Source organism: Callorhinus ursinus, unplaced genomic scaffold (assembly GCF_003265705.2).
Source record: "Callorhinus ursinus isolate GAN/ISIS: 27379988/994484 unplaced genomic scaffold, GSC_fseal_2.0 scaffold18, whole genome shotgun sequence".
In the NCBI taxonomy this organism is placed as follows: domain Eukaryota; kingdom Metazoa; phylum Chordata; class Mammalia; order Carnivora; family Otariidae; genus Callorhinus; species Callorhinus ursinus.
In genome coordinates this window covers 84961-112929 of record NW_027397080.1, presented here as the reverse complement: position 1 = coordinate 112929, position 27969 = coordinate 84961, and the positions used below count along the sequence as shown (strand labels likewise).

Sequence of the window (27969 nt, the reverse complement as noted above, 5' to 3'; positions counted from 1 at the left end):
TGGATTTGGCCCACAGGCCATGGTTTGCTGACTCTGTCCTAGAAAATCATTTCACACTTTCTCTTTCTTTTCCACTCAATTATCCAACACCTATTCTTCCATCTTCACTCTCAGCTGATGACCTTTCACTAAGATAAAGTCTTAGTCTTTTCACTAAGCAATCTGGAGAGAATTTCTACAAGATACCACCACCTCTCTCCATTTAACTGTATTTGTGTCCTTATATTTTGGCTTCTCTCCTATTATTGTATTTCTGACAAAGATCAATCCCTCATTTCCAGACTTAACCACTCAAAAATACTTCAAAAATTCTCTCCCCTTCCTCCTGCATTATCACTATTTCCCTCTCTACTGAATCTTTCCATCTGTATACAAATATAATGTTATTTCTCTCATATTTAAAACAAAACAAAACACATTCTTGTCTCCACTTCTCCCTCTCCAGCTAGTGCCCCATTCTCTCCTTCCCTTCACAGAAACATCCTTGGAAGACTTGTTTCTGCTTACTCTTTACAAGTTTTCTTCCCAGCCGCTTTTAAACGTACTCCACTGATGCTTCTGCCCCACCACTCCTCTGAAACTGTCCTTAAAAATCTCGCTATGACTTCCGTATTGTGACATCTAGGAAATTCTCCGTCTTCATCTCATTTGCCTTACCAGCAAGTGAGACTTGGCCGGTTGAGCACTCCCAATTCCTTGGAACATTTTATCTTAGCTTTCAGGGCATTTTCCCATCTTATCTCACTAATTAAAAAGATTCCTTTTTAATCTTCTTTGGTGATGCTTCCTCATGTCTCCAGGCTCCGTTCTTAGACTTCTTTTCTTTTTATCTTCATTTGCTTCCTTAGTGATTTCATTTAGTCTCATGGTTTTAAATAATAATCTGTATGCTGACAACTCTCAATATTTGTATCTCCAGCCAGGACCTCTCCCCTGACCTCCAGGCTCATACCTCTAACTGCCTACTACATGGGTATCTAATAGCTATCTCAGATTTAACATGTTCAAAATTGAGCTCCCGATCTTCCTCCCAAATCTGTTCCTCCTGCAATCCTGTCTAGCTCAATTAATGGCAACTCCAGGGGCGCCTGAGTGGCTCAGTCGGTTGAGCATCTGCCTTTGGCTCAGGTCATGATCTCCGGGTCCTGGGATCAAGCCCCACATCGGGCTTCCTGCTTATCCCTCTGCCTCTGCCTCTCCCCTACTCATGGTCTCTCTCTCTCTCAAACAAATAAATAACATATTTAAAACAAATGGCAACTCCATTCTTTTGGATAGGATTTTGGGTGACTTCCAGTTGAGTGTGATGGTAGAAAGAAGAGTTCCAATTCCAGACTTGGGGCTTACTGCTATTGTGAGATACTAGCTGAGTGTCATCACTTTTTCCTTCCCTGTAAGTAGCTGCTAAGAGAGAGAGAGGAAAAATAAGTGGGTATTGTAATGAAGAAATTAAGGGGGGAAGAAGCACTACAGTGTTCACTATCTTGACATCCTGAACTTAAATCCTGCAAGGTAAATGAGGCAGAAATGAGCAAGGACTAGACAAACCGGTTGTATAATAACCATAAAACTGCTCCTGACTCTGGATATACAGAGAAAACAAACACAGTGGGCATTATTATCTATGGACATATGGTCAATGCTCTATCCCAAGGAATGGGAAAAGGAGGAAGGGAAAACATTATGTAGGCTGAATGTAATACATGTGAGCAGTGTGGGGGAAGAGAAAAGAATGAAAACTATTCCAGACTTTGAACATGTCCTGACACTTAAGAAACCATTTGTTTGTCCACAGTCTCTTACTTGAAACCCCTAGGGCCAGATGTGTTTTGGAGTCAGAATTACTGTATTCTAGAAAGGCAATAGGTACATAATGTAACTCCCCATGATCAAATACATTAATATTTCCTTAGTAAAATGCATGAATAATCCATACCAAGTGGGATTAATAAGGACTACAAGTGGCCTTCTATCAGTTTAAATAAGATTTAGCTACCAAGTAAGTTCAAGTCAGATAAGGTCTTGTGACCAAATGTATCATGACAAAACTTTGTTTTCAGAGCTTTTGGACTTCAAAATTGTGAATAAGTGATTGAGTTAGTGATTGTACTAACTTCAACTTGGAAGAGCTTGTGCAAGACAAAATTATTGTCAACTTTAAGAAATAAGTACCTGTAGGTCTCTAGAATCTTACCTCTCAGGATCTTTGGCAGAAGAATAGTACCTTCAGGGCCACCAGGTAAATCCAAAGAAGTAAAAATTAATTCTTACCAGAAATGTGGGATCCATTTCTGCTGTCATCAGCACTATGCCCTTTTCTTCCTTAAGTTCAGGGTAGTGATATAAAACCAGCTGGCTGGCTGCAGCATCCCCTCGGGTCTGTAAGGAGAAACACTTATCAAGGCTCAATAAGGTACCACCACACAAAACTGCAATTTCAGAACAATAGAGAGTCTAGAGGAAATTCGGGCTCTTAACAGCCCCTTGAATGGCTAGTGAGTCGGAGGATTGGTAGGTGGGGGGATGGTCAGGCTTGCCAAGGCACAGTGAAACTGAGTTTGCACAGTGTTATTTGTGTCTTCAATTGAAAAAGGTTTGGCTTTTTTCCCAGAAAATGTTTACAGTAGGCAGTGAATCCTTCATCATGGCCATATATTTAAAAACAAAATGGCACAAGCAACTACCAAATCAAGTTCTAAAGAAAGCAATATGCCTGTGTAATTGCCACTTTTATGGACTAGTGCATTTCACAGTTGAAATCTACTCCCCTTGGCTGGCTCTGAAGACTGAGCTCTTTTAAGCTGTAGCAAACAGCTGGAGAGTTTGCACATGGGCCAGATTTGTAATGTGCAGTTTTAAAATATAATCTAGGTGGGAGATAGGGGGGAAAGGAGAACGGGAACATCATAATTTTATGAAGAATGGACAGGGCAGTGGTTATCAGACCTCAGTCGAGACTAGGAAGAGAGGCTGAGTTCAAAGTTAAAGCCCTCAGATGTAGGAGGAAACAACTATACATTCAAAAAAGATCTCTGGGTTTCATCTCTAAATTTCAGCAAGAGTCCTTCTAATTATTAATACCTAACTAGTGCTAGGGTTCAGCCTCTCAGTTCTCCCCCATTTACTTCAAATACACTGATCATTTTGATCATAATTATGTTTCTGGATCTTCTTCCCATACTCGTCTATGAGCTTCAGGAGAGCAGGGACTTTGTCTCACAGGTCTCTAAGTCCTGGCATCGTCTCTAACACAGCAACATAAGGGTTCAGTTCACAGACTGGAATCAATCAAATCCAGTTCTGCTACCTAATACCACACTCATCCACACTAGGGACTAACTTCTCTCAGCCCATGCTCTTCTCTATAAATAGAAATAATATCTGTAACTATCTCATGGGACTTTTGTGGGGATTAAATGACATAATGTATATAAAACACCTGGCACATAGTAAGTACATCAAATATTGGTTATTATAGGATGTGCAATAAATGTTGTTTTAGAATTCATCCAATAATCAAGGTAAAAACTGGGTGCCTGGGTGGCTCAGTCGTTAAGCGCCTGCCTTCGGCTTGGGTCATGGTCCCAGGGTCCTGGGATCGAGCCCCGCATCGGGCTCCCTGCTCGGCAGGAAGCCTGCTTCTCCCTCTCCCACTCCCCGTGCTTGTGTTCCCTCTCTCGCTGTTTAGGAAAAAAAAAAAAAAATCAAGGTAAAAACTGCCCCTTCATTCTGCTTTTTCTTTTCCTTTTTTCTACCCCCCCCCTTTTTTTTAAAAAAAACAAACATAATACAATTTTAGGATACAATCATGAGCAAACTCATTCTATTTTGCATTTTCTTTACCCCAACCTTCAAAGCCATTGTAACACATGCTTGTTTTTTGGCAATTTGGCCTCCAAATATAAAATGTCAATCCCAGTTATGATCTGATTTAAAATACTGACTTCATTTTTAAGAGCTTCAAATGCTTTGGATTGAACGTCTTAATCCAATATTTGGGAATAAAACAAAGAAAAAAGGAAGGAAGGAAAGAAAACAACATCTATGGAATGGAAACTATGCATCTTGCATCTTGGAAAGTGCTGACTTTGTTAATAAAATACAAGTAAGACACGCAGCCTACCTTAGAGTTAAAAAGATAACCATCATAACTGACCCATGTTAGTTAAGTGAGACACAAGCAGTAAACGTTATAGAGGTATGGGGAAGAGATGGAAGAGACCAAATGTAGTCAGAGAATATGTTTTGGGGTCTTTTCCAATTTCTAGGTATTGAATAGGGCTTAGAAAGCTAGCCCAATATACAAAGAGTAACATTTCATCAACACTGAAGCAAAACAATTCATCAAGGCTGAAGCAAATACTGCTGAGAATTAGTAGATACTCTGGGTCCTCAAGCCTCAGCAAGGGCTCGCAGGAATAGGCCTCTATCTTCCTAGGGGATGAGCACAAGCCACCTACCTGAATATTTATAAGTGCAGTGAAGTGGAGTTCAGTACCTGTCCATTGTCCTACAAAGAACTCATAACCTTCCCTTCTTGGTAGTGCACAGAGAAACTGGGAAACAAATACATGAAGAGATAGATGAATAAATACAATCATTTGCTCCATGTCCAACTGCCTAATCATTTACTCCATTTTTTCACTGTCTGGTTTTTAAACAGTTTTTACAATTATGAAATTCATTAAGTGATAATTTAACAAATTCTCATATACTTCCCAACCCAACCAAGAAAGAAAGCATTAGAAATCCAACTAAAGCTTTCTCTGTAACCCATTCTAATCCCATTCCAGAGTAACATTTATCCTGCATTTGGTGTCTGTCATTCCCTTTCAAGGTTTTTATTCTTTAAATGTGCACACACATATGCATATCCATAAACAAGAAATACTATGTTTAAAAACTTGCTGCATGTTTAAAAACTTAAATCTTTGATCAAATTGTATGTCCATTTTGCAATTTGCTTTTTTCACTTCACGTTACACTTTTGAGATTCATCTATGTTGATAAATACAACTCTTAATTCATTTCTTTTCATTGTTGTATGGAATTCTACTATAGATATTTACCACAATTTATCTATTCTTCTATTGATGAACACTTGAGTTTTTCAATTTCTAAACTTTCTAATGCTGCTGAGTTAACTTTTGTTCCAATTATTACAATCACTTCCTATTCTATCATCTGAAGCTGATACTGGAGCATGGTTGTAAACACAAAGAAATGATTCATTTTATGCTTAAGATGTTTAGAATTGGGGATGAGTGGTGAAGAGACTGATGTCAGGAGAAAACAAAGTATAATCAGTTCAGTATGCGTTAGTCATGGAACTGTCTCCTTATGGCCAACCACTCAGGCTCTATTTCATTTTTCTTAGCTGACATAACCTCAGTGCCTAGCTAAGAGGTAACTGATTTGATTTCTGTCACTCCTGGTCATGGTGCATTTTCTAGAAGTTTGTATAAATGGAACCAAAGAATCTATACTTCTTTTGGGTATGATTTCTTTCATTTAGTGTAATTGTTTTGTGATCTATCCATGTTGCTGCATGTATCAATAGTTCATTCTTCTTATTGCTGAATATCATTCCACTGTAGATGTATATGTACACACAATCCCTCTCCCCCACAATATCTTTATATACCAGTGATAGGTATCTTTTAGGATCTGGTTATTACAAATACAGCTGCTATGAACATTTGTGTTGTATGAACTATGCTTTCAATTCTTGGGAAAAAAACTAGGGAGTAGAATAACTGGGTGGTATGGCAGGTATATGCTTAACTTTTAAAGAAACTGTCTTTCTGTTTTCTGAGGTGCTTGTACTGTCTTACATTATTTTATCAGCAGTATATGAGAGTTCCAGTTCTTCCATACCCTCACCAACACTTGGTTTGGTCAGTGTTTTTAATTCTAGTCATTTTTGTGGTATCTCACTGTGGTTTTAATTTGCAATTTGCATTATGACTAATAATATTGAGCATCTTTTCAGGTGCTTATCTGCCATTCCGCTTTGTCTGAATCTTTTGCCCATTTTTTAACTGGGTTGCCTGTCTTCTTAAGTACGAGTTTTTAATATATTCTAGATACAAGTCACTTGTCAATATGTGTCTTGTAAATATCTTCTCCTAGTCTGTGGGTTGTCTTTTCATTTTTATAACAATGTCTTTTGAAAAGTAGAAAATTTTATTTTTTATTTATTGTGGTAAAATACACATAACATAAAAGTTATCATTTTAACTATTCTTAAATGTACAATTCAGTGGCATTAAGGACATTCACACTGTTGTACAAACATCACCATCATCTCCAGAACTTTTTAAATCTTCCCAAACTGAAACTCCATACCCATTAAATGAGAACTCCTCATTCCCCTTTCCCCCATCCCCTGGCAGCCATCATTCTACTTTCTGTCCATGAATTTGACTCTTCTAGGTACCTACACCTATTCTAGATATGTAAGAGGAATCATACAGTATCTGTCCTTTTGTGACTGGCTTATTTCACTTAGTATAATGTCTTCAAGGTTCATCCATGTTATAGCATGTGTCAGATTTTCCTTCCTTTTTAAGGATGAATATCCCACTGGGTGTATACTCCACATTTTGTTTCTTTATCTACCAGTGGATATACTCGGGTTGCTTCCATCTTTTGACTATTGTGACTAATGCTGCTAAAAACATGAGAATACAAATAGAAAATTTTAATTTTGATAAAATCTAATTTACTGATTATGATTTTTTTCTTTTATAGTTTGTGTTTTTTGTGATATACTTAAGAAATCTCTGCCAAACCCAAGATCACTAATATTGAACCTAAGATTGTATTTTGTAGAAGTTACATTTACATCTATGATCTATTTTGAGTTAATTTTTGGATACAGTGTGAGTAAGAGCAGAGGTTCATTTTTTGCATACAGATATCCAAACTGAAGGGATTATCCTTTCCCCATTTAATCACCTTGGCACCTTTGCTAACAAATAACTGACCACACATGTTGGTCTATTTCTGGATTCTCTCTTCTCTTGACCTATATGTCTGTCTATATGCCAATATCACATTGTCTTCATTATTACAGCTTTATAGTAAGCCTTGAAATCATGAAATGTAAGTGCTCTTTCTTTTTTTTTTCAGAACTGTTTTGGAGCAACCCTCTCGAGCCCCCTCTCTTTGGGAGCTTTGTACTCTCACTCCATAAACCTTGCTTTGCTGCCCACCGAAAACAAAAACAAACCTGTTTTGTTATTCTAGGTCCTTTGGATACCCAAATAATTTTTTTTTAATTGGCTTGTCAATTTCTTTAAAGGAAAAAAAGCCCACTGGGATTTTGACTGGGATGGTATTTACTCTAGAGATCAACTTGGGGAAAAATGATGACAATACCCAGTCATCCAATCCATGATCACAGTCCATCTCTCCATTTACTTAGATGCTTTTTATTTAGTCTCAGCAGTGTTTGGAAAATCTTTTTGGAAAATTCTAGAAATTATTAGAAATTATTACTGACACCAAGTCAGCTGGTCCACCTCACCAATTCCCTTTCACTTGGGTCTGCTGGCAGCTCATGACTCCAACAATCTCATCATTCCTTAGGCACACACAAGCAGAATAGCACGGCCAAAACAAAAAAGAAACTGGCAATAAAACAGTAACTTAAAGGAGGGTGAAAATGTGAAGGGCTCAGGTGTTGCCTCCCATGTTCACCTGTACTGACAGAGATCCAAATCAGAAAGGGCTGCACCATGTCAGAAAGCTAAAGGGCCTGAGACACTTACTGGGACAAACCCACATGATTCCTGGGGCGCCTGGGTGGCTCAGTTGGTTGAGCGACTGCCTTCGGCTCAGGTCATGATCCTGGAGTCCCAGGATCGAGTCCCGCATCCGGCTCCCTGCTGAGTCTGCTTCTCCCTCTGACCCTCTTCCCTCTCCTGCTCTCTAACTCTCATTCTCTCTCTCTTAAATAAATAAAATCTTAAAAAGAAAAAAAAAAACAACCCACATGATTCCTTATGGCTGAAAATCTCACTTATCAGTACAGTCGACATATGAGCATCTTTGTTAAATAAACAGAACACTGTAACACATGAGATAGTATGGAGTATGAAGGGATAGGTTAGAAAACATCCTTGTTTGGCAGCACTGAGAAGCAAACCTCATCTGATCACTGGAAACTTACTGTTGGACAGGACTGAGCCCGGGTCCAGATCAAGTCAAACTTCTCTTTCTGTAGGTTAGAAAAGAATAAAATTCAAAACCAAGAAAACTTGAGGCTGCAATCACATTTAAATTCATGAAGACTGAACTCTAGGGCTGAAATACAACCAAAAATATCTCATATTCTATCATTTACAATTCCCTCTTACGACAGAGAGAAAAACCAGGTGTGTGGCTGCTCAATGTCAGAATTACATGTGAAGAGTGGATACTCCAAAGCCTCCAAACTCTGCAAGGGACTCTGCCAAGTGTCAGAGATTTCAGGCCACTGAGGCTGTCTAAGGGAGAGCCAAGAAGGCCTGTTTAAACAATGAGTCAGTATTACAGATCTAAAATATCACAAAAAGTACAGATCCTTTTGGCCGTTGAACTCTTCAAGGGCAAGGGTCTATGTGTGTACCAGGTGGGATAGCAGTACTCTCAGGGCAAGCAAAAGACCCAGCTTGACTTTTCGGTTTTCCTCCTTAATCTTAAAATCACACATGTAAACTCAGTGCTTGATGTAAACTTAACCTAAGTGGCTTTCTCTTCAGGGAAGAAGAAGAACAATTAAAGAACTAGCTGATAACCCAGTACATCAAATGCTTTCTCATGCATAAGTCAGTGTGAGGACATTAAACTAGAAGAAGCCAGCAGCACCCCTTCCCAGTCACAAACCTCAATGGTCAAGAGTGGCCAATGACTATCTCCAAGACAGGGAAAAAATAAAGAAAATAAAGAAAATGCCACTTACTAAGGGAAAATGCCAGAAAAAGCCTAGGAGGAAGCTCTAAGTCAGCTCAGTAATAGGTCACTTATAGACAAAAGGGGAAGAAAGCTATGCTAGAGGCCCTGTCTGAAAGTCCAACTGTATGGTTGGAAAACACCAAAAAGGAGTAAAACACATTTGGAAATTGCTCAGCAACATGACTTACACCATACTCCCTTGTTAGAGACTTGAGTAAGAGAGACATTGCTAAACCAGAAAGAGGGAAAACAAGCACCATAAACATACCATATGGAGCGCACAATCTTTGGTGCTTAGGGCATAATAAAAACCCTCAGAGCTATAAATGTAAGTTCTCAAGAGGCAATAAACATAGAAAAAGTAAAGGTAACTGCCTGCTAAGGTTAGAGCCCTGACCTTCATGCCATAACACTTCCATTTCCCCCTCCAAGCTACTTACAGGAATAACTGCGTAGACTGTATCTTTTGCTGCAAAATACTGCTGCCAAATCTGTATGAAAAAGAGAGGGTGTCTGTGACATGTGGGTAATCTTTTCAACCTGCGCCAAGAAATGGTGACAGCTTTCATTGCTCAGAGTAACAAGGAAGAAAACCCAATGTAATGCTTTTATTACCAGCACGATTACAAAAAAGATTTAATACCATCTACTCTTCTAGATGATTAAACTGTAACTCTTAATAACAAATTCCTGTCAGACAAATGGATTCCATGACCTTATGAATCATTTCTCTCAAGATGTGCCTGTATGCAACAGACGTGTTCTTTTCTCATACCTTCTCTTTTCCTTCCCAAAACCCATATTCCCCAGCCAACTGTGGGCTTCTTAGACAGCCAGGACATCAGTCATTCAGAATCCAGCGTCTGGAGTCAGGTGGACCTGGATGCAAATCCCAGCTCCAATCATTTGCTGGCCATGCTACTTGGGGCAAATTACTGAAAATCACTAAACATCAACATAATCATCAGTAAAATAGCAATAATATCAACCTAACAGGATTATTGTGAGGACTAGTTGAAATAATATAGGTTCGTGCCTAGCACAAGAGAATTACGATGCAAACCAGAGCCAAGGTGCTCTGAGGGGAACAAAGAGGCACTTAACCCAAGTTAGGGAATGAGTGCCAGATAAGGAGATACTTGAACTGTATCCTGAAGAATGATCAGGAGCTAGCCAGGTGAACAAGGAGGCTAGGAAGATAAACAGGTAGGATAGAAGAGACATATTCTAAGCAGAGAATGACAGCATTAGCAAAGGCATCGAATGCAGGGAAGGCATCACAGCCAAGGTGACACCTGAGTGAGCTTTTGAAGAACAGGGCCACCCTCCTTTAGAGATGCTTTGCTTTGTCAACATTTTCATTAAGAATGGAGGGGAGCCCCCTAACTGAAGAAACTAATCAAAGTATAATCTAACTAACACAGGGTACAGAAGGACTATTATCTCCCAGGACCTGGGCAAATCACTGTCAATGCAGCCCAAGGTTGCTTTGCCTTCTTCTTTTTTTTTTTTAATGTCAGACATGGTCTTTTCATTTTAACGACAGCATATCCTGCTATTTTTATTTAATCTATACTAGTAGATAGTTCATGAATCAACACTGAAATTTATAGACAGATAAATGTTTCTTAACATAATTGACCTCGGTTACTCAAAATTATTTTAACAAACACAAATTTATGTCTAAAATTATAGGTCTAAATGATATTCATCATATGAATATCAAGCCTCCTTGGCCTGGCTTCTCTCTCCACTAAAGAATATGCTTGGTGTCTGCTTTCTATTGGCATCTCTTCCCAAAGACACAGTTTGAGGTCTCCTACAGACTTTGCATAAGCCTCTATTAACACAAGTTAGAACCCCGTGCTGTTCTCGTCTGTGTCTGTGTCTGTCCTTCTACTAGGCTAAAACTCCTTGAGAGTAGGGGATTCTCTCATTATTTCCATGTCTCGCATACAACCTAACATTATATAGGTATTTAATAAATGCTTTTGCTGAAACAAATGATACAGCACCCAAAGGAAACTCATAGCAATTGGCACAACTTCCCATAAGGGAACAGGATGCAGAGTCAAACAGACATGGGTTTGAGTTCCAGCTCTACCCTAAGTTACTTAATCTCTTTAAATTACAGTTTCCTCAGTTGTAAATTGGAAATAATAGCACCTACACTTCAAGGCAGTTATGAGAATTTAATGAAATAGTGCATGTGAAGACCTAAGTACAGTACCTGACACACAGTCTACTGCTTTTATTATTTTGATTTTCTCAATATACCTAAAATAATTCACAGAATTACAAGAAATGCCAATAAATAGCTTAGTATAGTCTAATTAGAGAGAAAAGAATCACAGACATGAAAATGTAAATAGCAATGCAAATCAAGGTGTATGGAATGACCAAACAGGTAGGATAGATCATGAGTGCTCTGAAGGAAGGTGTCCAGAAAGCTCCCAGAAGAAGGTCCTATAATAACAGAGGACTCTGAATGGCAAGCAAAGGAATACAGGAAGTCACTGAACATCTGCAAGCAGGTCACTGATATAATATTTATTTTTATTCATTTATTTAAAAACACAAATGTAGCACTTACTCTGTGCCAGGCACTGTTCTATGTGCTTTACAAATATGAACTCATTTAATTACCCAAAGAACTCTGTAAGTACTGTTATTACTACTATGAGATAAGTACTATTAATACTACTATTAGTATTATTATCTCCACTTTACAGAGAGGGAAACTAAGGCTCAGAGAGGTCAACTAACTTATCAAAGTCATTCACACAGTGAGTGGCAGAGCTAGGACTTAAAACTGGTGGCTTGGCTCTAGAGTCTGTGCTTTTTTTTTTTTTTTAAAGATTTATTTATTGGGCGCCTGGGTGGCTCAGTTGGTTAAGCGACTGCCTTCGGCTCAGGTCATGATCCTGGAGTCCCGGGATCGAGTCCCGCATCGGGCTCCGTGCTCAGCAGGGAATCTGCTTCTCCCTCTGACCCTCTCCCCTCTCATGCTCTCTATCTCATTCTCTCTCTCAAATAAATAAATAAAATCTTTAAAAAAAAAAAAAAGATTTATTTATTTGACAGAGACAGAGAGGGAACACAAGCACGGGGAACGGGAGAGAGGGAAGCAGGTTCCCCACTGAGCAGGCAGCCTGACTCGGGGCTCAATCCCAGCACCCTGGGATCATGACCTGAGCCGAAGGTAGACGCTCAACCGACTGAGCCACCCAGGCGCCCCAGAGTCTGTGTTCTTAACGAATACACAATGCTTTTTCATAATGAAAGCAGAACTTTAAGCGGATTCAACTGGTAAGACTATGAGAGGTGGAGGAGCGGGAGGAATGAGAGCAGAGAAACCTACTTAGATAGGTAGTACCGTAAGCCAGAACATAGTACTGATGATTTTAAATAAGACATGGGCAACAGGAATGAAACAGAAGGGGGTAACGTTGAGTTGATTAGACATATAGGAGTAAAATCAAGAAAGACAAGCTTTCTTATGCCATTATGTTTCATGTAATTGATCACTTTTGCTTTCTGTAACCACCTTTCATTTTGGCTTAAAAAGAGGTGTCAAGAAATGTATGCTCCTTTCTACTTTCAGATTTGGCTCACAGAGCACATGTTTTCGTAAAGTATGCCAGCCCATTTTCATTTATTACCTGTCTTATTTCTTCTGCAGTTTTGTCTTTCACCATCTCAATGTTAAAGATTGAACTGAGAGTCTGAATGAGAAAATAAAAGGTAATTAACATCCACAATTAAGAAAAATACAACAACTTAACTATCTGTAAACCTTGTAGGAAGCAACAGGTCAGGAGAGTGGAGCAGACCGTCAGTAGGTACAGAACATGTCTAAGAAAACCTGCAGGCTCGGGGCGCCCGGGGGGCTCAGGCGTGAAGCGTCTGCCTTCGGCTCAGGTCATATCCCGGGGTCCTGGGATGGAGCCCCGCCTCGGGCTCCCTGCTCCGCAGGAAGCCTGCTTCTCCCTCTCCCACTCCCCCTGCTTGTGTTCCCTCTCCCGCTGTCTCTCTCTGTCAAATAAATAAAATCTTGAAAAAAAAAAAAAGAAAGAAAGAAAACCCATATGCTCAGAGAACTGAACCCCGAAGCCCAGGCAGGTTTTCACAGTGCTATTCCTGGGGAGTATCTAAAAGTACTTTCTAAATGCTTTACCCTCACTAATGAGCACTGCAGCATTTTGCAGCTGGTAAGAAGAGAAAATCTGGTTGTCACCTTTAACTGCTATTCTACTAGGGGTGGCTCCTTATTTGCGTATTAAATGAGTAAACATGCTTTGATTTTTTTTAAACTACTTCCTATAGAAAGAAAGCATATCACCAGGATTTCCCTCATATTTCCTCCAGCAGCCCCAGGACTCACACTGTGTTAGAGGTTATATCAAGCACATAAAAATTCATAAGAAATATTTTTCATCTCCGTAGTTGGAAAAAAAAAAAAATCACAAAATCACAGAACCACAGTAAGTATGTTCAAATTTGCAGCCTCTTGTTATAGATGTTCCATATGACTTCAGACTTAGATCTTTAATTAGAAACCTACCTTGTCCTTAGTGAATCCTCTGCTCACAGGCTGTTTCCCCAGGGTGTCTGTCTGAAATACATGATGAGACAGGACATTTATCTGTACCTTACTCATAAGAAAAAGACCACCACACTAGTGAAGTGTACAGTATCTCATTTAGTAATCACACTTGAAAACTCACTTTTCTCCATTCTATAGAGTAACTGTACACACTGTTCTATGAGTTATTGTTTGTGAGACAACTTTTCTGTGACTAAGCTTCTGAGATAGAGAGATGAGAAAAGATGTGTCAGTAACTAGCACCTACCGGTACTTAGAGTCCATACCCATACCTGCCACTATGGATATGGGGGACTCCCTCCCAGAATGAGGCCTGCTTGGGTTTCCTGTGCTCTGCCCTCTGATCTGCTCCTTGGTGAGCCATAACGGAGGTAAGCAATGGAAAAATGTATTTTCAAAGGCTGCTTCTCGTCTGTGACACACTTCTGATGGCAGGCATCCTCACCAGGCTGGTCTTTTCCAGCACTCAATCTTAATATTCCCTCTATCAAATTAGTGATTATTTCTTCTCCTAGCCTACTATCTCTGATAAAGGCCACAGTCAAGAAATCCTATTATGAGGTTTCTGATAATAGGGATGGGTTGGTTCTAAGTCTCTCACTCAATTTCTCAGTTCAAGTCCATTCCTTTCAGGAGTACAATCTATACCTGGGATTCTGAGGCTGAAAAACACCGTCTGCATAAAATCCTGTCTTTTGTTATTCTGTGCCTCAAGGAATCCAAACCTTTCATAAACGTTGCCCACAGAACTGGTACGAACAAATTAGACAAAAGTCTGGTACAGAAAAATCTGTTGGATATACCCTTGTCTTTTTGGTCATACCCCTACACAGTGGCAGCACCCTAATCTAGTCTGTCCTTCACAGGTAAACTTCCCAGAAAAAAGAGAATTGATTTCATTTTCATACCATTCACCTTCAGGTGCACTATGAAAACAAAACAAATGAAACCCTCCATTTGCACAGCTGTCTTCACCTTCTATTTTTTTTAATTTTTTTATTTTTTAGATTTTATTTATTTACTTGACAGAGAGAGAGAGTGGGAGAGGGAACATAAGCACGGGGGAGCTGGAGAGGGAGAAGCGGGCTGGAGATAGTTGATCCCAGGATGCTGGGATCACGACCTGAGCCAAAGGCAGATGCTTAATGACTGAGCGACCCAGGCGCCCCATGACTTCACCTTTTAATCACTAAGGCTGGTATATTCTTTTCCCACAATGTCCCTCCAATCCATTCTTTATTTCCACTTGTACTTACAGAAATAACAAATTTAAGTTCCAAGTATAAGCTTATTGCATTTTATTTTAACCTAAGACACTACTTAAGAAACACCATTATTTTATGTATCAGAAAATGATGCCAATTAAATAATAATACTTTCATATCACATCAATTTTAAGACAATTCTGGAGATGTTAAAATGCAAAAAATAAATGTGGGCTTTAGAATCAATGAAATATAGTAATTAAAATTATAGTTGAAAGTATGTGCCAAAAGTCTCAAGAGCACTTAATAAAGCGTTTTTTTTTTTTTTAATTTATTTATTAGAGAGTGAGAGAGAACACACACGCAGGGGAAGTGGCAGAGGGAGAGGGAGAAGCAGACTCTCTGCTGGGCAGGAAGACTGACTTGGGGCTCAATCCCAGGACTTTGGGATCATAACCTGAGCTGAAGGCAGATGCTTTAACTGACTAGCCATCCAGGCGCCCCTTAATAAAACATTTAAATGGGTACTTTACTACTCCCGTATCGATGCTTTGGAAATCTGTGTGGACAACTTTTCTGTTATCACAACAGTGACGGGATAAGGACATTTGTATCTATGGGAGGGGAAGCGGTGCCAGGAGCTGCGATCTTGTAAATGAATTCCACAGAATGAAGAATTTTCCCTCATCCTGGGCAATTTTTCAGTGTCTAGCCAGATGCCCTCATAAGTGAAAAACCTGTTTATAATTATCTGGGTCTAGGGGCACCTGGGTGGCTCAGTAATTAAGTGTCTGCCTTCACCTCAGGTCATGATCCCAGGGTCCTGGGATCGAGCCCCATGTCAGGCTCTCTGCTCAGTGGGGAGCCTGCTTCTCCCTCTCCCACTCCCACTGCTTGTGTTCCCTCTCTCGCTGTCTCTCTCTCTCCGTCAAATAAATAAAATCTTAAAAAAAATAAATAAAAATAAATAATTATCTGGGTCTAGACTCTGTTTTGCTTTTCCTTTTTTTTTTTAACACGGCTTTAATAAACACTGAGTTTTCTAGAAATGCAACTAGTATATAACTTAAAAGAAGGCTGCACATTGTGGAATCTCATGAGGATCACTGATAACAATACCCCTCATGGTCTGGGAGTTTTTAAAAGTACTAATACAACACCCTATAACAGTCAGTATTTGCTGCTTATGTATTCATGGTCATTTCACATATAGGTGAGAGACTCTGATGACTGCATTAGGTTTCACAGCATAGTTGTGCTCAAGAACTTATATACTAAAGTTCACTCATAAAAATTTCATTTATATTGTTCATTCACTGTAGAAATTTCTTTTTTTTTTTAAAGATTTTATTTATTTATTTGAGAGAGAGAATGAGAGACAGAGAGCACGAGAGGGAGGAGGGTCAGAGGGAGAAGCAGACTCCCTGCTGAGCAGGGAGCCCGATGCGGGACTCGATGCGGGACTCGATTCCAGGACTCCAGGATCATGGCCTGAGCCGAAGGCAGTTGCTTAACCAATGGAGCCACCCAGGTGATCCACTGTAGAAATTTCATTCATATCATCTACTAAATAAGTATTTTATTAAAAAGTTCTTTCCCTGGAACATCTGGGTGGCTCAGTTGGTTTCAGCTCAGGTCATGACCTCATGGGTCGTGAGACTGAGCCCTGTATGAGCTCCACATCAGGGCTCCACACTCAGCAGGGAGTCTGCTTGAAGATTCTCTCCCTCTGCCCCTCCCTTCATTCTTGCACGCACTCATGCACAGGGCACACTCTCTTCTCGCAAATAAATAAATAAATCTTAAAAAAGTTTTTGGGGTGCCTGGGTGGCTCAGTCAGTTAAGCGTCTGACTTCGGCTCAGGTCATTATCTTGGGGTCCTGGGATCAAGCCCTGCACTGGGCTCCGCATTCAGTGGGGAGTCTGCTTCTCCCTCTTCCTCTGCACCTCCCCAGCTCATGCTCTAATTAAATAAATAGATAAATAAATAAATAAATAAATCTTTAAAAAAAGTTCTTTCCTTTATATGACAGCTAAAGCATTATATTGATCCCCGCCCCCCCCTTGAAATTATGTCTACTAGTGGGTTACATTGTCTAAATTTCATTTCAGGGTACAAAATGGAGAATTAAAAATATTTTTTATAAAAAGGGGATGTTGGGAGGGCTCCTGGGTGGCTCAGTCAGTTAAGCTTCTGACTTCAGCACAGGTCATAATCCCCGAGTCCCGAGATCAAGCCCTGCGTCGGGCTCCCTGTTCAGCAGGGAGTCTGCTTCTCCCTCTGCCCCTCACTCCGCTCTTGTGCTCTCTTTCTCTCTCAAATAAATAAATAAAATCTTTAAAAAAAAAGGGGGGGATGTTGGGTCTCATGTGGTAGGGAGCCAATGACTCAGAGCAAAGAAAAGGCTTTGCGGATAGAGTCATTAGCCCCCTTCTACCTAGCTAGATAAGAAAGACAGGAAGTCATTATTTACCCAAGTGTTGTCATAATTTAAGCTACATCTTGACTTATGTTTGCATCTTGTCAAAATGAAGTTGAATTTCTAAATCTGTTTACAAAAGGGGGCAAAGAGCTGTCCAATGTCATACTTAAAAGTTTCTAATACAGTAATATTTCCAAGAGCTACTGATTTGGAATCTTGGCACTATAAATGTTTATTATAGGAAATTACATTTGTTAAAATATTTGTAGTAGAGACTTGTTTGTTCAAATAAAGTTGTAAACTATGTTTGTCATAGGAGGTTGAATTTGCTCCCCAACCTCGTAATGATTAACCCAGTGACTTGCTTTTGTTCTCATGAACTCAAACAGTGATTAAAAGACCAACTGGATTCTCTTAAAATTTAGAATACTCAAGGCAAAAAAAGTTACTGTCCAAATTAAATAAACATCTTTCATCCTAAAACACAATGTAGAATCCCAATTTTCCACTGTATGTTATCTCAGGCCCAAACAGCCCACACAAGGATTACTGCATATCCTTCCTGGTATTAGCCACTCCCACTCCACTTTGCTCTGTGTACCACCCTAGGTTAGTATTTTTCAAATCACACGTTGTGAAATCAATTTACTGGATTGTGGCCAAAGTTTTTTTTAAAAGAAAAAAAGTGCATTTCATGTAGTAAAAATAAGCATTATTTTGTAAAAACTCTGCTTCAGTTATAATCATACACATGTATATGTACTGAACTGCAGTGTAAAATATATTTCTCACTCTGGATCATGATCAGAAAGTTTGAAAAGCACTGTATTAGATTTCAACATGCTTTTCCCCAGCTTTGATTATTGTTTAAGGATAGGAGTAGCTTTTAAGCACTTTTTTGTCCCGGATCTCTACAGCCCGCTGCCAGGTATGCTTTGCCTTGACCATTCTACCACATCCCCCAGGAGCATGGACTGCCTTTTTCATCTCTCTATATCTCTACCATGACCACAGTACTTCGCCAGAAAGAGCAGGATACCATTTATGGATGGAGACTGAGCTGTGTAGAGAGAGGCTACGTTCAGTTCATCTAGCTGACCCATCAGTGAGCCCACTCCCTGGATAGGGTTGGGGGTGAGCGTGTAGCACACTGGTGAGCCAATAACACAAAGAGGGGCAGGTCTTACCTTCTGTTCTACACATTTGATAAAGTCACCTTGCCTGGAGTGCCCCACTGGCTGCTTCCGAAACTCAATGCGCTTTTCCAGTCGGGATTCAAAAACAGCTGGGTCAGACCTGATTAAAGGTAAACCAAAAGTGAAACCACTTGGGACTTTTTGAATTTGGAAGGAACAAAGCATCATGTTGCACTTCCAGAGAGGACACAGGCATTCAAAGGCTGAATGATTTGCCTATAAATCAAGAAAGTGGAAAAAGAAATCCAGTTATTTAACTACTGCTAATCTTCAAGGGGCCTGTGTAACAGGTTATTTCCTAGGGTGATGCAGACCTTGGTCCCACAGGTACTTATACTCTGGGTACTTGGAATTCAAATCCTCAAGATGGGAAGGGGACTCTGAAGTCATCTTGCTTGATCGTCCTACTCAGGCAGGAATCCAACAGCACTCCCAGTGGGTGTCAAGCTTTTACTCGAACACAACTAGTTCTTGGACATCTTCTTCACCCCACGCAAAGGTTAAACATGTGTTTATTTAGATTCAGAGGTTTTAAACAGCACAGTTTGTAGGAAAAGATTTAGCACCTGCATTTCTCCCTGACTCTCCAAAGGACTTGCTCCTGCAGATGAAACATCAGAACCTGTCCTTTATGTCAAAATGAGCTGGTCTTCAGGCCTGAAGTCCAGGTTGGGGCTGCCATCCTTGTTAAGAAGTCTTCAGGCTGTGCAGCCAACGATGTGATATTTGGCACTGTACACTTTGGTGAAGACATCATATAGGGATTACAGCTCCTGGGCCATGAGACCTGTAGTGTCATAGGTGTGGTCCGCAGGATCCAAGGACATCCTGATCACTTCTGTGGTGGAGTGCTTCCTGATCAAGGCATTGTACGGGGCCCCTCTTTCATAAAACTCAGTTCCAGAGGAGACATTAAACACTACTCCCTTCATGCCATTACATGGGCCGATCTTCTTCCTCCCCTCCATAGCAGGCCGGTAACTCAGTGCGGAGTCACTCCAGGGGGCCTGTCCTGTTGGGTGTGGCCCCTGCCGGGGCTGCAAATGCCAGGACCAGGGTTAGTGCTGCAAGCATCCACAGTCACACCTGCACCTGCCATGCTGAGTGGATAGAGAGTGAGAGGTGGCCTAGGCATTGGAGTCTGTGCATTCCCACCTTGGACATCTTTCATTATTAAAACATTCTGAGCCTAAATCTATCCATCTATATCTTCCACACTCAGGAACATGAACAAATGTCTAATCCCTTTTATTTGAGTACTTGGAAATCACTATTATGTCACCCCTTAAAGTTTTCTGTAAGTTGAATTTCCTTAGTTCTTTTGGCCCCTCTTCATATGTGCTTTGCAAATATTTCCTCACTATAAACCTGCTCTCTGGACACCCTCCAGTTTGTCCACATTCTAGATATAGTGGGCCTGCAGCTAGATCAAATACTCCCAATTCACCAATGCAAAGTGTGATACAAAAATCTAGATACTAGGCTGAAGGAGTCAAGAGGGCACACAGCCTTGTCCTGCTACTGGCTCACACCAAACTTGTGTCTGGTGCTCCAAGGGCCTAGGTTTTAGTGAATATAGAGAGACTGACAGATGCTACAGCATGAAAACCTTGTGTGGAACACTAAGGAATATGGAGATTATCTAGAGTCAGTGAGGGTGCTTTGGAACGCTCACTCTTTGAGACAGCAGTATGTGTAAAAATTGATGGGAATGATCTGGTGGGGAAGGAGAGTAAAACCAGCCATTCGTTGCTTCATGAGTAAGAATGAATGGCAACTGTAAAGTATTGAGAGTATGCACAGACAGCTCTCCTAAGATGCTGCCTGTGAATGGGATCAATGAGAAATTGTTGTAGGTCATGTAGGTCAAGGAAAGGTTTTAAAGAAGAGAAATCCTTGAGTGTATTTGAATGCTGCTGGAAAGAGGGCAAAAATACTCATTCCTTTATTCTGTCAGTTTTTTCAAAAAGGGAAGAAAGATCCCCACAGCAGCAGTGAGATGGACTCGGGTGGAAGTGGGGAAGACTAGCTAGAGGATGACTGTAAGAGTCCAGATGATGCTGGAGGAGGACATTAAGGCCATGTAAGTAGAGATGAGACAGAACTCAAAGAAGTTACAGTATGCAGTTTTCGGTTACCTTTCTAAGACAACTGCCTGCCTACCCTGCCAGACCCTCTCCCAAGCCCCTCTAATTTTCACCCTTCATCTCCTTCAGGTCTTTCCACTTTAACTCTTCAGACCCTCCCTTGGTCCCCTTGCACCCACCTCACGCCTCTTATCTCCAAGTCCTTTTATCTGGAAGCAGAGGGGTAGTGTTAGGAACCCTGGATCCCAAATCAGATGAATCCCAACCAGCTGTGTGACCTCTGGCAGGTCTCTGCCGCTCTCTGATTCTGTTTTCTCCTCTTACTGACAGGGTTCAACGGATGAGCCATCTGTGACCCCATTAGTCTTTGATGTCCTGCTCCCTCCCCGAACCTCCTTTCCTTGTAGTCAGGGCTCTAACCAGAAGCCTAGGAACCCGAGCTCTAGGCCAGGCCTCTGTGACTTGACTTGAGCAAGTCAAGTCCCTTCTCTGGAAGGCTCTATGTTCCCATTTCTTTAATCAGGGCAGGTCTGTTGGAACCATCTACTTCATTAGAGCCGACACAGGATTCCACCTCAGCGTTTTGAGAACTAGAGCACAACGAAAGACAACTCGGGGAAGAGGCAGGACTTTGCGGGCACTCTCATTTCTGAGACTACCTGTGTGATGTTAGCAAGTCACCTTGCTTCTCCGAGCCCACAGACACATCATCTAGAGTGCGGAGAGTAATCGGGCCCCACGTCACGGGGTTGGTCTAAGCACTGAAGGCGTCGGATCCACCAGAAACGTGGGCCGCGCGCCGCCCCTCCCCGCCCGCCGCCGGTCAGCCAGGGTCCGCACCTGCGCAGCTGCTGGATCTTGTCCCGGTAGCGGTCGTAGAAGGGGTTGGCCTCGAGCTCGGTCCCGACCCCGCTGCCGTCGGCGCCCCCCGCGGGCCCGCCAGAGCCGCGGCGCACCGGGAACACGCGCAGCTGCGCGGGGGACACGAGCCCCAGGCCTAGGGCGCGGCTGCGCACAGCGCACAGCCCCCGGTACAGACCGGCCACCTGCAACACGGCCGGGCCCGTGCCACCCGCCACCGCCGCCACAGCAGGCATGGCCGCCCCCGCCTCCTTCTCCTCCTCCTGCGGCGCGTCGACCTCAGCCCGTGGCCCGCGCGCCTGCTCCATCGCGCTCCGGGTCCGCTGCACCCCGGCTCCGGCACCGACGTTCCGCGCGCGCAAGGTTCCGGGCCCCGGGGAAGGCGAGGCGGGGCGGGTAGGAGGGGGGCTTGCGGCTCGGCCCCGGCGCCGCGCGTTCGGCCGCTCGGAGTGCCGCGGCGCGTCTCCTCCCCCGAGCCTCCTGGGCTCCACGCCTTCCCGCTCGGGTCCAGCAGCCTCTGCGCTCCGTCTCCTCCACTCCCTCTGCTTCCTGACATCCACCTTGAACTCCAGCCAAACCTCCTCTCCAAAGAGACACCTGGGTCTGTCCTAACAAGTCTTGATTTTGGCTGTTTTTGATCCTTGTAATGCTCTACCGCCATCTTCTTCATCCCCTTGAACCAAGCGGGAATTACTGGGGTCAGACCCAGTGACATCTACGTCTCCCGTGTCTCACCTGCTCCCAGAATAGAGGGCCAAACCTGGGGCAAGCCCACTACAATGGCATGATCGGTTTGCCTTCGTGGAAGTCCTTCCTGTCTGGGTCTTACCTGGTAGAAACCCCTCGTGAATGGTGGACGACTCCGGGGCAGGGTCAGAGCCTTCAACTCTTCTCAGTCCAGCCTGCACTCATAGGGGTTGGTCCTAGGCCCTGGCCTGTGCTAGAAGTAGTGTGGTGGACTCGGAGATTAGTAAGTCCTTCGAGTGTGCTGACCTATACCTGCCTCAGGATCTTTGCACTGGCTGATGATCCCTCTGCTTGGATCTGCATATGGCGGCCTCATCATTTATGGCTCAGTTCATAAGTTGGCACCTCAAAGGGACTTTTCTTGATGCATGCTATCCCTTTATATTCTTTATCCCATTACCTTATTTTATTTTCTTCATAGCAGTAATGACTATCTGAAATTCTTAGGTATTTATTTCCTTGTTTACTAATTCATGGATCTTACATTCTAGTGGGATGAGAGACAACAAACAGTTGACCCTTGAACAACACTGGTTTCAGTTGCACAGGTCCACTTACACGTGGATTTTTTACAACACTGTTAATGTGTTTTCTCTTATGATTTCCTTAACATTTTTCTTTTCTCTAGCTTACTTTATTTGTAAGAATACGGTATATGGGGGTGCCTGGGTGGCTCAGTTGGTTGAGTGTCTGACTCTTGGTTTCGGCTCAGGTCATGATCTCAGGGTCCTGGGATTGAGCTCCTGTCGGACTCCATGCTCAGCACGGAGTCTGTCTGAGTCTCTTCCTCTGCCCCTCTCCCCCCTCATGTGTGCATGCACTCTCTCAAAATAAATAAACCTAAAAAAAATAATAATAATTTATATACGCATAGTATGTGTGTTTTTTAAAAAAAAATTATTTATTTATTTGACAGCACATGCAAGCACAAGCAGGTGGAGTGGCAGGCAGAAGCAGGCTTCCAGCTGAGCAGAGAGCCTGACACGGGGCTCAATCCCAGAACCCTGGGATCATGACCTGAGCCAAAGGCAGACGCTTAACCGACTGAGTCACCCAGGCGCCCCCATAATATGTGTTAATCAACAATTTCTTTTATTGGTAAGGTTTCTAGTCAACAATAGGCTATTGATAGTTAAGTTTGGGGGAGTCAAAAGTTGTAGATGGATTTTCACCTGTGCAGGGGTCATAGTCCCTAATCCCCATGTTGTTTTCCAGGGTCGATTGTAATGTTATGTGAGGATATATGCTATGCAGAAAAACAAAGCAGGCTAAGAGAGAGATACGGGACACGAGCAGAATGCCGATGGAAATGAGGGAATCATCTGCCTGGGTATCTGGGAGAAGGGCCTTCCAGATTGAGGGAACAGGGAGTGCAAAAGCCTTGATATAGGAGCATGCTTGCCCTACTTGTGGAATAGCAAGGAGGTTCTTATGTGAAGAAGTGTGGGGAGGGGTAGTTAGAGCACTTCGGGCTCTGTAGACCTTGGTTAAGGACTTTGGTTTATATCCTAAGTAAGATGGAAAGTCACTGTAGGTTTTGAGCAGAGAAGTAACATGCTCTACTTTTATTTTTTAATCTACTTTTTTAAAGGATCATTCAGGCTGCTGGCAAAATACAGGGCATGGGGGGGGGGCAAGGTCGGAAGCTCTCCCAAGGGTGGCCAATTTGTCCTAGTTTACCTGACTTTCCTGGTTTTAGAGTCGAAAATCCTGTGTCCTGAAAAATTCCTCAGTCCCAAGCGAAATGGGATGGCTGGTCACCCTAGGGGGAGACCAGTACTCCAAGTGGGGGAGGATGGTGTGTAGAATGCAGTGATAGTGATGGGAAAGAGGTCATGTTCGGAATGTGTGTTGAAGGCAGGGCCTACTGATTGTGCTAATGGAGTGAAGGTGGCTATGAGGGAATGAAAGGCGTCAAGGGTGACTTGCAGGCTCTTGGCCTGAACAACTGGAAGGACAGAGTTGCCATTTAGAGAGAGGAGGAAGGCAGGAGTAGGTTTTGGAGGATGGCTGCTCAGGAGTTTGGTTTGGGGCATATTGGTTTGAGATAACTTAATAGACTTAATCCCCTTAATGTCAGCCAGGCTGTTAGGTGAGCGAGTCCAAAGTCCTGCAGAGCAGTGTGGGCTGGAGATAGAAAGTGTGAGTTGTCAGTGCAGGTGTAATAAATACTTAAAGCCATGAGTCTGGATGTGACCACTGAGGGAATCAGTGGAGACAGAGGGCTGAGGACTGAGCCCTGGGGCAGGCTGGCATTTAGAGATCAGGGGAAAGAGAAATCAGCGAAGAGACTGAAGAGCAGAAGCCTGTGAGATAGGAGAGCCGAGTGTAAGGGGAACCTGGAGGGCAATCTGGGCTGAATAGTGTCCCCAGTCACACGTCGGGGGGCGGGGGGTTATAAAGGGGGAAGTAATTAAATGGTGCCAGTAGCTGAGCTAGGCCCAGGGGTGCAACCTCAGGGAGGCAGACTTGGGCTTCGTTAGGGAAGGGCTTTCTAACTGAGCTGCCCCAGGAGGTGTGGCAAGTCACACTCAGGTGAGTCCTGCGGCACTGGCTGCTGGGTGGGGGACATCTACCCCCAGGGCTCAAGCATCTAACTGGAGCTGGACCACACAACTCTCTAGGTCCCTTCAAACTGGACATGATGGGATTTGGGGAAGCCAACAGAAACAACTGTCACGGAGTTGGGGCGGGGGGTACTGAGCTGGGCCTTGAAGGATAAGTAGGTGTTCAGTCCAGGGGAAGTGGGAAGGGCACTCCTAGGTGGAGGAGCAGTGTGAGCAAAACTCTAGAGATGTGAATAGGCTGGGTCTGTTCCAGAGTCCGGCCTGGTCAGAGGGCAAGGTGTGTGAACGATACGGAGGACGGTGAAGCTGGAGATGTGGGTCTGGATGGTGGGGCACTCCTACAGGGCCTGATGCCCAGGAAACACTTGCTAACACTTGTTAGTTAGAAAGGTTATAGAAGTCTTGAGGGTGGGGCGCCTGGGTGGCTCAGTCAGTTAAGTGTCTGCCTTTGGTTCAGGTCATGATCCCAGGGTCCTGGGATGGAGCCCCACGTCAGGCTCCCTGCTCAGCGGGGAGTCTGCTTCTCCCTCTGCCTGCCGCTCCCCCTGCTTGTGCTCTCTCTCTCTTTCAAATAAATAAAACCTTAAAAAAAAAGGTCTTGAAAAAAAGGGCAGCAACGCTGCCCAAAGCTGTGTGTGCTCCCTGCCACATTCCTCCCTGGTGACAGGTATCCATCAACTGTTTCTTGAAGCCCAGAAACATGGATAGACCCCTGAGACACCTGGGGGCTTCTCTGTGGGTTCACCATAAAAGGTGGGGGGCAGACAATTCAGTGGGTGGGGCAGTCCCTGGCAGTAGAGACACACTAGGCCTACGAGACACCATTGGATAGAGTCCCTTCCTTCCATCAACCCAAGACTTCACAAGCACTGCCTCTAGAATGTTTAATGCTCAGAACCCAGTGACCTCATCTTTAGGGAACAATGGGACTAAACATTCCAGGGCCTTCTATTGGCTGGGCAGATGGGTAGGTGAGCTCCCTCTCCCCAGAGCCATCGGCTGGGGACCAAGGCTCGACCTTATGGATTCCCAGCAGGAGGACCTGAGCCTCCCTGGTGGTAAATGCCCTTCCAGTCCCTGCCTCTTGCCTTGTGCCCTTGGTGTGGGGCAGACACTCAGGGAAGACCTTTTACATGGATGAGTGGTGGCCTGTATGGAGGAGTGATAAGCAGTTAGGGTATACTTTCCTCTAGAAAACTAGGGATTGAGGGCAGAGATCATGTTTCTCTGCTGAACCGGAGAGGGTTACAATGAATACCCTAGGACCATCACAGCTGAATGGGTAAGGGGTATGGTGGAATGGGATGGGACGCTGGTGTCCCCGTCCCCTATAAACTTACTTCCTTGATGGGTTTTGCCTTTAGTAAGGCTTTTCAATCAGATGGATTGGATGGGTCCCGGGTTGGGAACAAGAGGCTTGACCAAGTCTGGGCTGGTCATGGCCCCTCTAAACCTAGCTTTCCCGACCTGTAAAGTGCCAAAGGTGGCCTCTTAAGCTCCCTGGAAATCTAGCGTTGACTGAATAAGAGACTGATGAGGCAAGTCAATGAGGAGGGAAGGGAGGAATGGAGAAAGTGGTTAAGTGGGTGGGATAATTGATGAATCGGATAGGGAGAGGAATGAGAAATAGCTCAGGCCCCAAGTTAGAGCTATCAACCAGCTTGCCTCTTTTACTTTCTTGCCTCAGTGTGGGTCTCACTGTACTTCGGATTCCTGGGGCTGTGTTCTGTGGTAACCGGCGGCTGCATTCTCTTTCTGCACTGGAGGAAGAACTTGCGGCGGGAAGAGCGTGCCCAGGAGTGGGTGGAGGTGATGAGGGCCGCCACGTTCACCTACAGCCCGCTGTTGTACTGGATTAACAAGCGTCGGCATTATGGCATGAACACAGCCATCAACACGGGCCCTCCTCCTACTGTCACCAAGACCGAGACTGAGGTCCAGAATGCAGATCCTCTATGGGATTTGGACATCCCCACGGGCAGGAACTCTGCTGCCCAAGACAGCAGCCCCAAGGTGGAGGCCCCTGCCCCGCTACGACCTCCGCTGCAGCCCCTACCTTCGCCAATGCTGCGGTCCCACACCAGCTCCCCAGTCACGGTTCCCGTCTTCCAGGAGGTTCCCTTTGCCCTTTCCCTGTGCAACCTGCCCCCAATGCTGAACCACTCAGTCTCCTACCCTTTGGACATTTGTCCTGAAAGTAACGTCCACTTCCATTCCCTCCCTGCTATGGCCCATGGAGACCACTGCTTCAGTGCCAAGCCTTTTGCTTCAGAATTATAGCCTCCTCTCATTGAGGGTGGGAGCGGGAGTTATCAGGGGCAGGGCAGGAAAATGGTGCTAACCCCAGGAAGGTGGTATTGACACAAAGGCCAGAGCCCATCTGAATGTCACATTATGAAAGACTGAAAAAAAGCCCAAGGCTCCCTTGTGTCTCATTTGTCATTAGGAGGGCAATGTCTTTCCCCTGTTTGATGGGGACACTTTGCAAAAAGAGCTTAAGGTCATAAATGGGAACCAGAGGGTTGGCTGTGGGGAGACACAGAGAATCAGTAAACATGAGCTCAACATCCCTCTATTCAGTATTTAAGACCAAAAACACATGCCAGACCATGGGCCACGTACCCAGTGGCACTGCTGTTTTGTGGGACATTTAGCACAGCTGCCACAAGAGTGAGAGCTGCTGGGGGTGCGTGAGCCATGGCAATTCACAGCGGCCGTGTCACACGCAAAACAAGTCATTGTGAGATCCGTGAGCCACACTGCATTTCTGGCTAAATTGCATTCTTCATTAATATTGATGATGCAGAGTTCTTTTATGGTCGTCTCTACATTATGTCTAATACAAGAAAACTGCCAAATGGACCTCACAATCCTCCACTTATAAATGAAGAGACAGGTTCCAAGGGCATATTGTTTTTTTTATTTTTTTTTAAAGATTTTATTTATTTGAGAGAGAGAGAGAGAGAATGATAGAAACCACAAGAGGGAAGAGGGTCAGAGGGAGAAGCAGACTCCTTGCTGAGCAGGGAGCCCGATGTGGGACTCGATCCCGGGACTCCAGGATCATGACCTGAGCCGAAGGCAGTCGCTTGACCAACTGAGCCACCCAGGCACCCTGGGCATATTGTTTTTATACTGCAGAGCTAGGTCTCAAATTTACATCTGCCTGGCATCAAAGTTCTTGGTCTTCTCAGCATACACCATGGTGTCCCTTCCCTAATGATAAGTCCTTAGAAAACACTTGGCAAATGTTTGTGTGTGCACGTGCATGTCTGCAGGGCGTAATTAACTTGGTCCATGAATTGGCTTAGGAGGAGGGCAGGTCATTGAACCCTCT

At 43.5% G+C, this 27969-nt stretch overlaps 2 protein-coding genes across 4 annotated transcripts in view; one reads left to right on the top strand and one right to left on the bottom strand.

Annotated features, from left to right (window-relative positions):
• The window catches only part of ATPAF1 (ATP synthase mitochondrial F1 complex assembly factor 1), a 28986-nt gene extending 7226 nt beyond the window's left edge, over positions 1–21760 (bottom strand). Inside the window, exons 1-8 of one of the 2 annotated variants that reach the window (XM_025856804.2) lie at positions 21298–21755; positions 18362–18470; positions 13505–13555; positions 12603–12665; positions 9381–9431; positions 8177–8224; positions 4461–4556; positions 2272–2379 (exon numbers count right to left, since the gene is read on the bottom strand). In XM_025856804.2, coding sequence (XP_025712589.1) covers positions 2272–2379; positions 4461–4556; positions 8177–8224; positions 9381–9431; positions 12603–12665; positions 13505–13555; positions 18362–18470; positions 21298–21626 — 855 coding nt within the window. In that variant the 5' untranslated portion in view covers positions 21627–21755. Of the gene's footprint in view, positions 1–2271; positions 2380–4460; positions 4557–8176; positions 8225–9380; positions 9432–12602; positions 12666–13504; positions 13556–18361; positions 18471–21297 lie in introns of both variants that reach the window. The other variant, XM_025856805.2, reaches the window with a different exon arrangement.
• A 3823-nt stretch (positions 21761–25583) lies between these two features.
• On the top strand, positions 25584–27046 carry TEX38 (testis expressed 38). 2 transcript variants are annotated; one of them, XM_025856883.1, is made up of 2 exons: positions 25584–25690; positions 26320–27046. In XM_025856883.1, exons 1-2 carry the CDS (start codon positions 25654–25656, stop codon positions 26910–26912), a joined length of 630 nt encoding a protein of 209 aa, XP_025712668.1. In that variant the 5' UTR covers positions 25584–25653; the 3' UTR covers positions 26913–27046. The 2 variants fall into 2 exon arrangements, with proteins under 2 accessions (XP_025712668.1, XP_025712669.1); XM_025856884.2 differs by lacking the exon at positions 25584–25690 and adding an exon at positions 25700–25914.
• The last annotated feature ends 923 nt before the right edge of the window (positions 27047–27969 follow it).

What these genes read in the sequence shown, in the direction of transcription:
- TEX38 (XM_025856883.1), top strand. Translation starts at nt 25,654, where the DNA reads ATGGATTCCCAGCAGGAGGACCTGAGCCTCCCTGGTG. An exon ending in GGACCTGAGCCTCCCTGGTG is followed by an intron (nt 25,691 to 26,319) that starts GTAAATGCCCTT and finishes TTCTTGCCTCAG; the next exon opens with TGTGGGTCTCACTGTACTTC.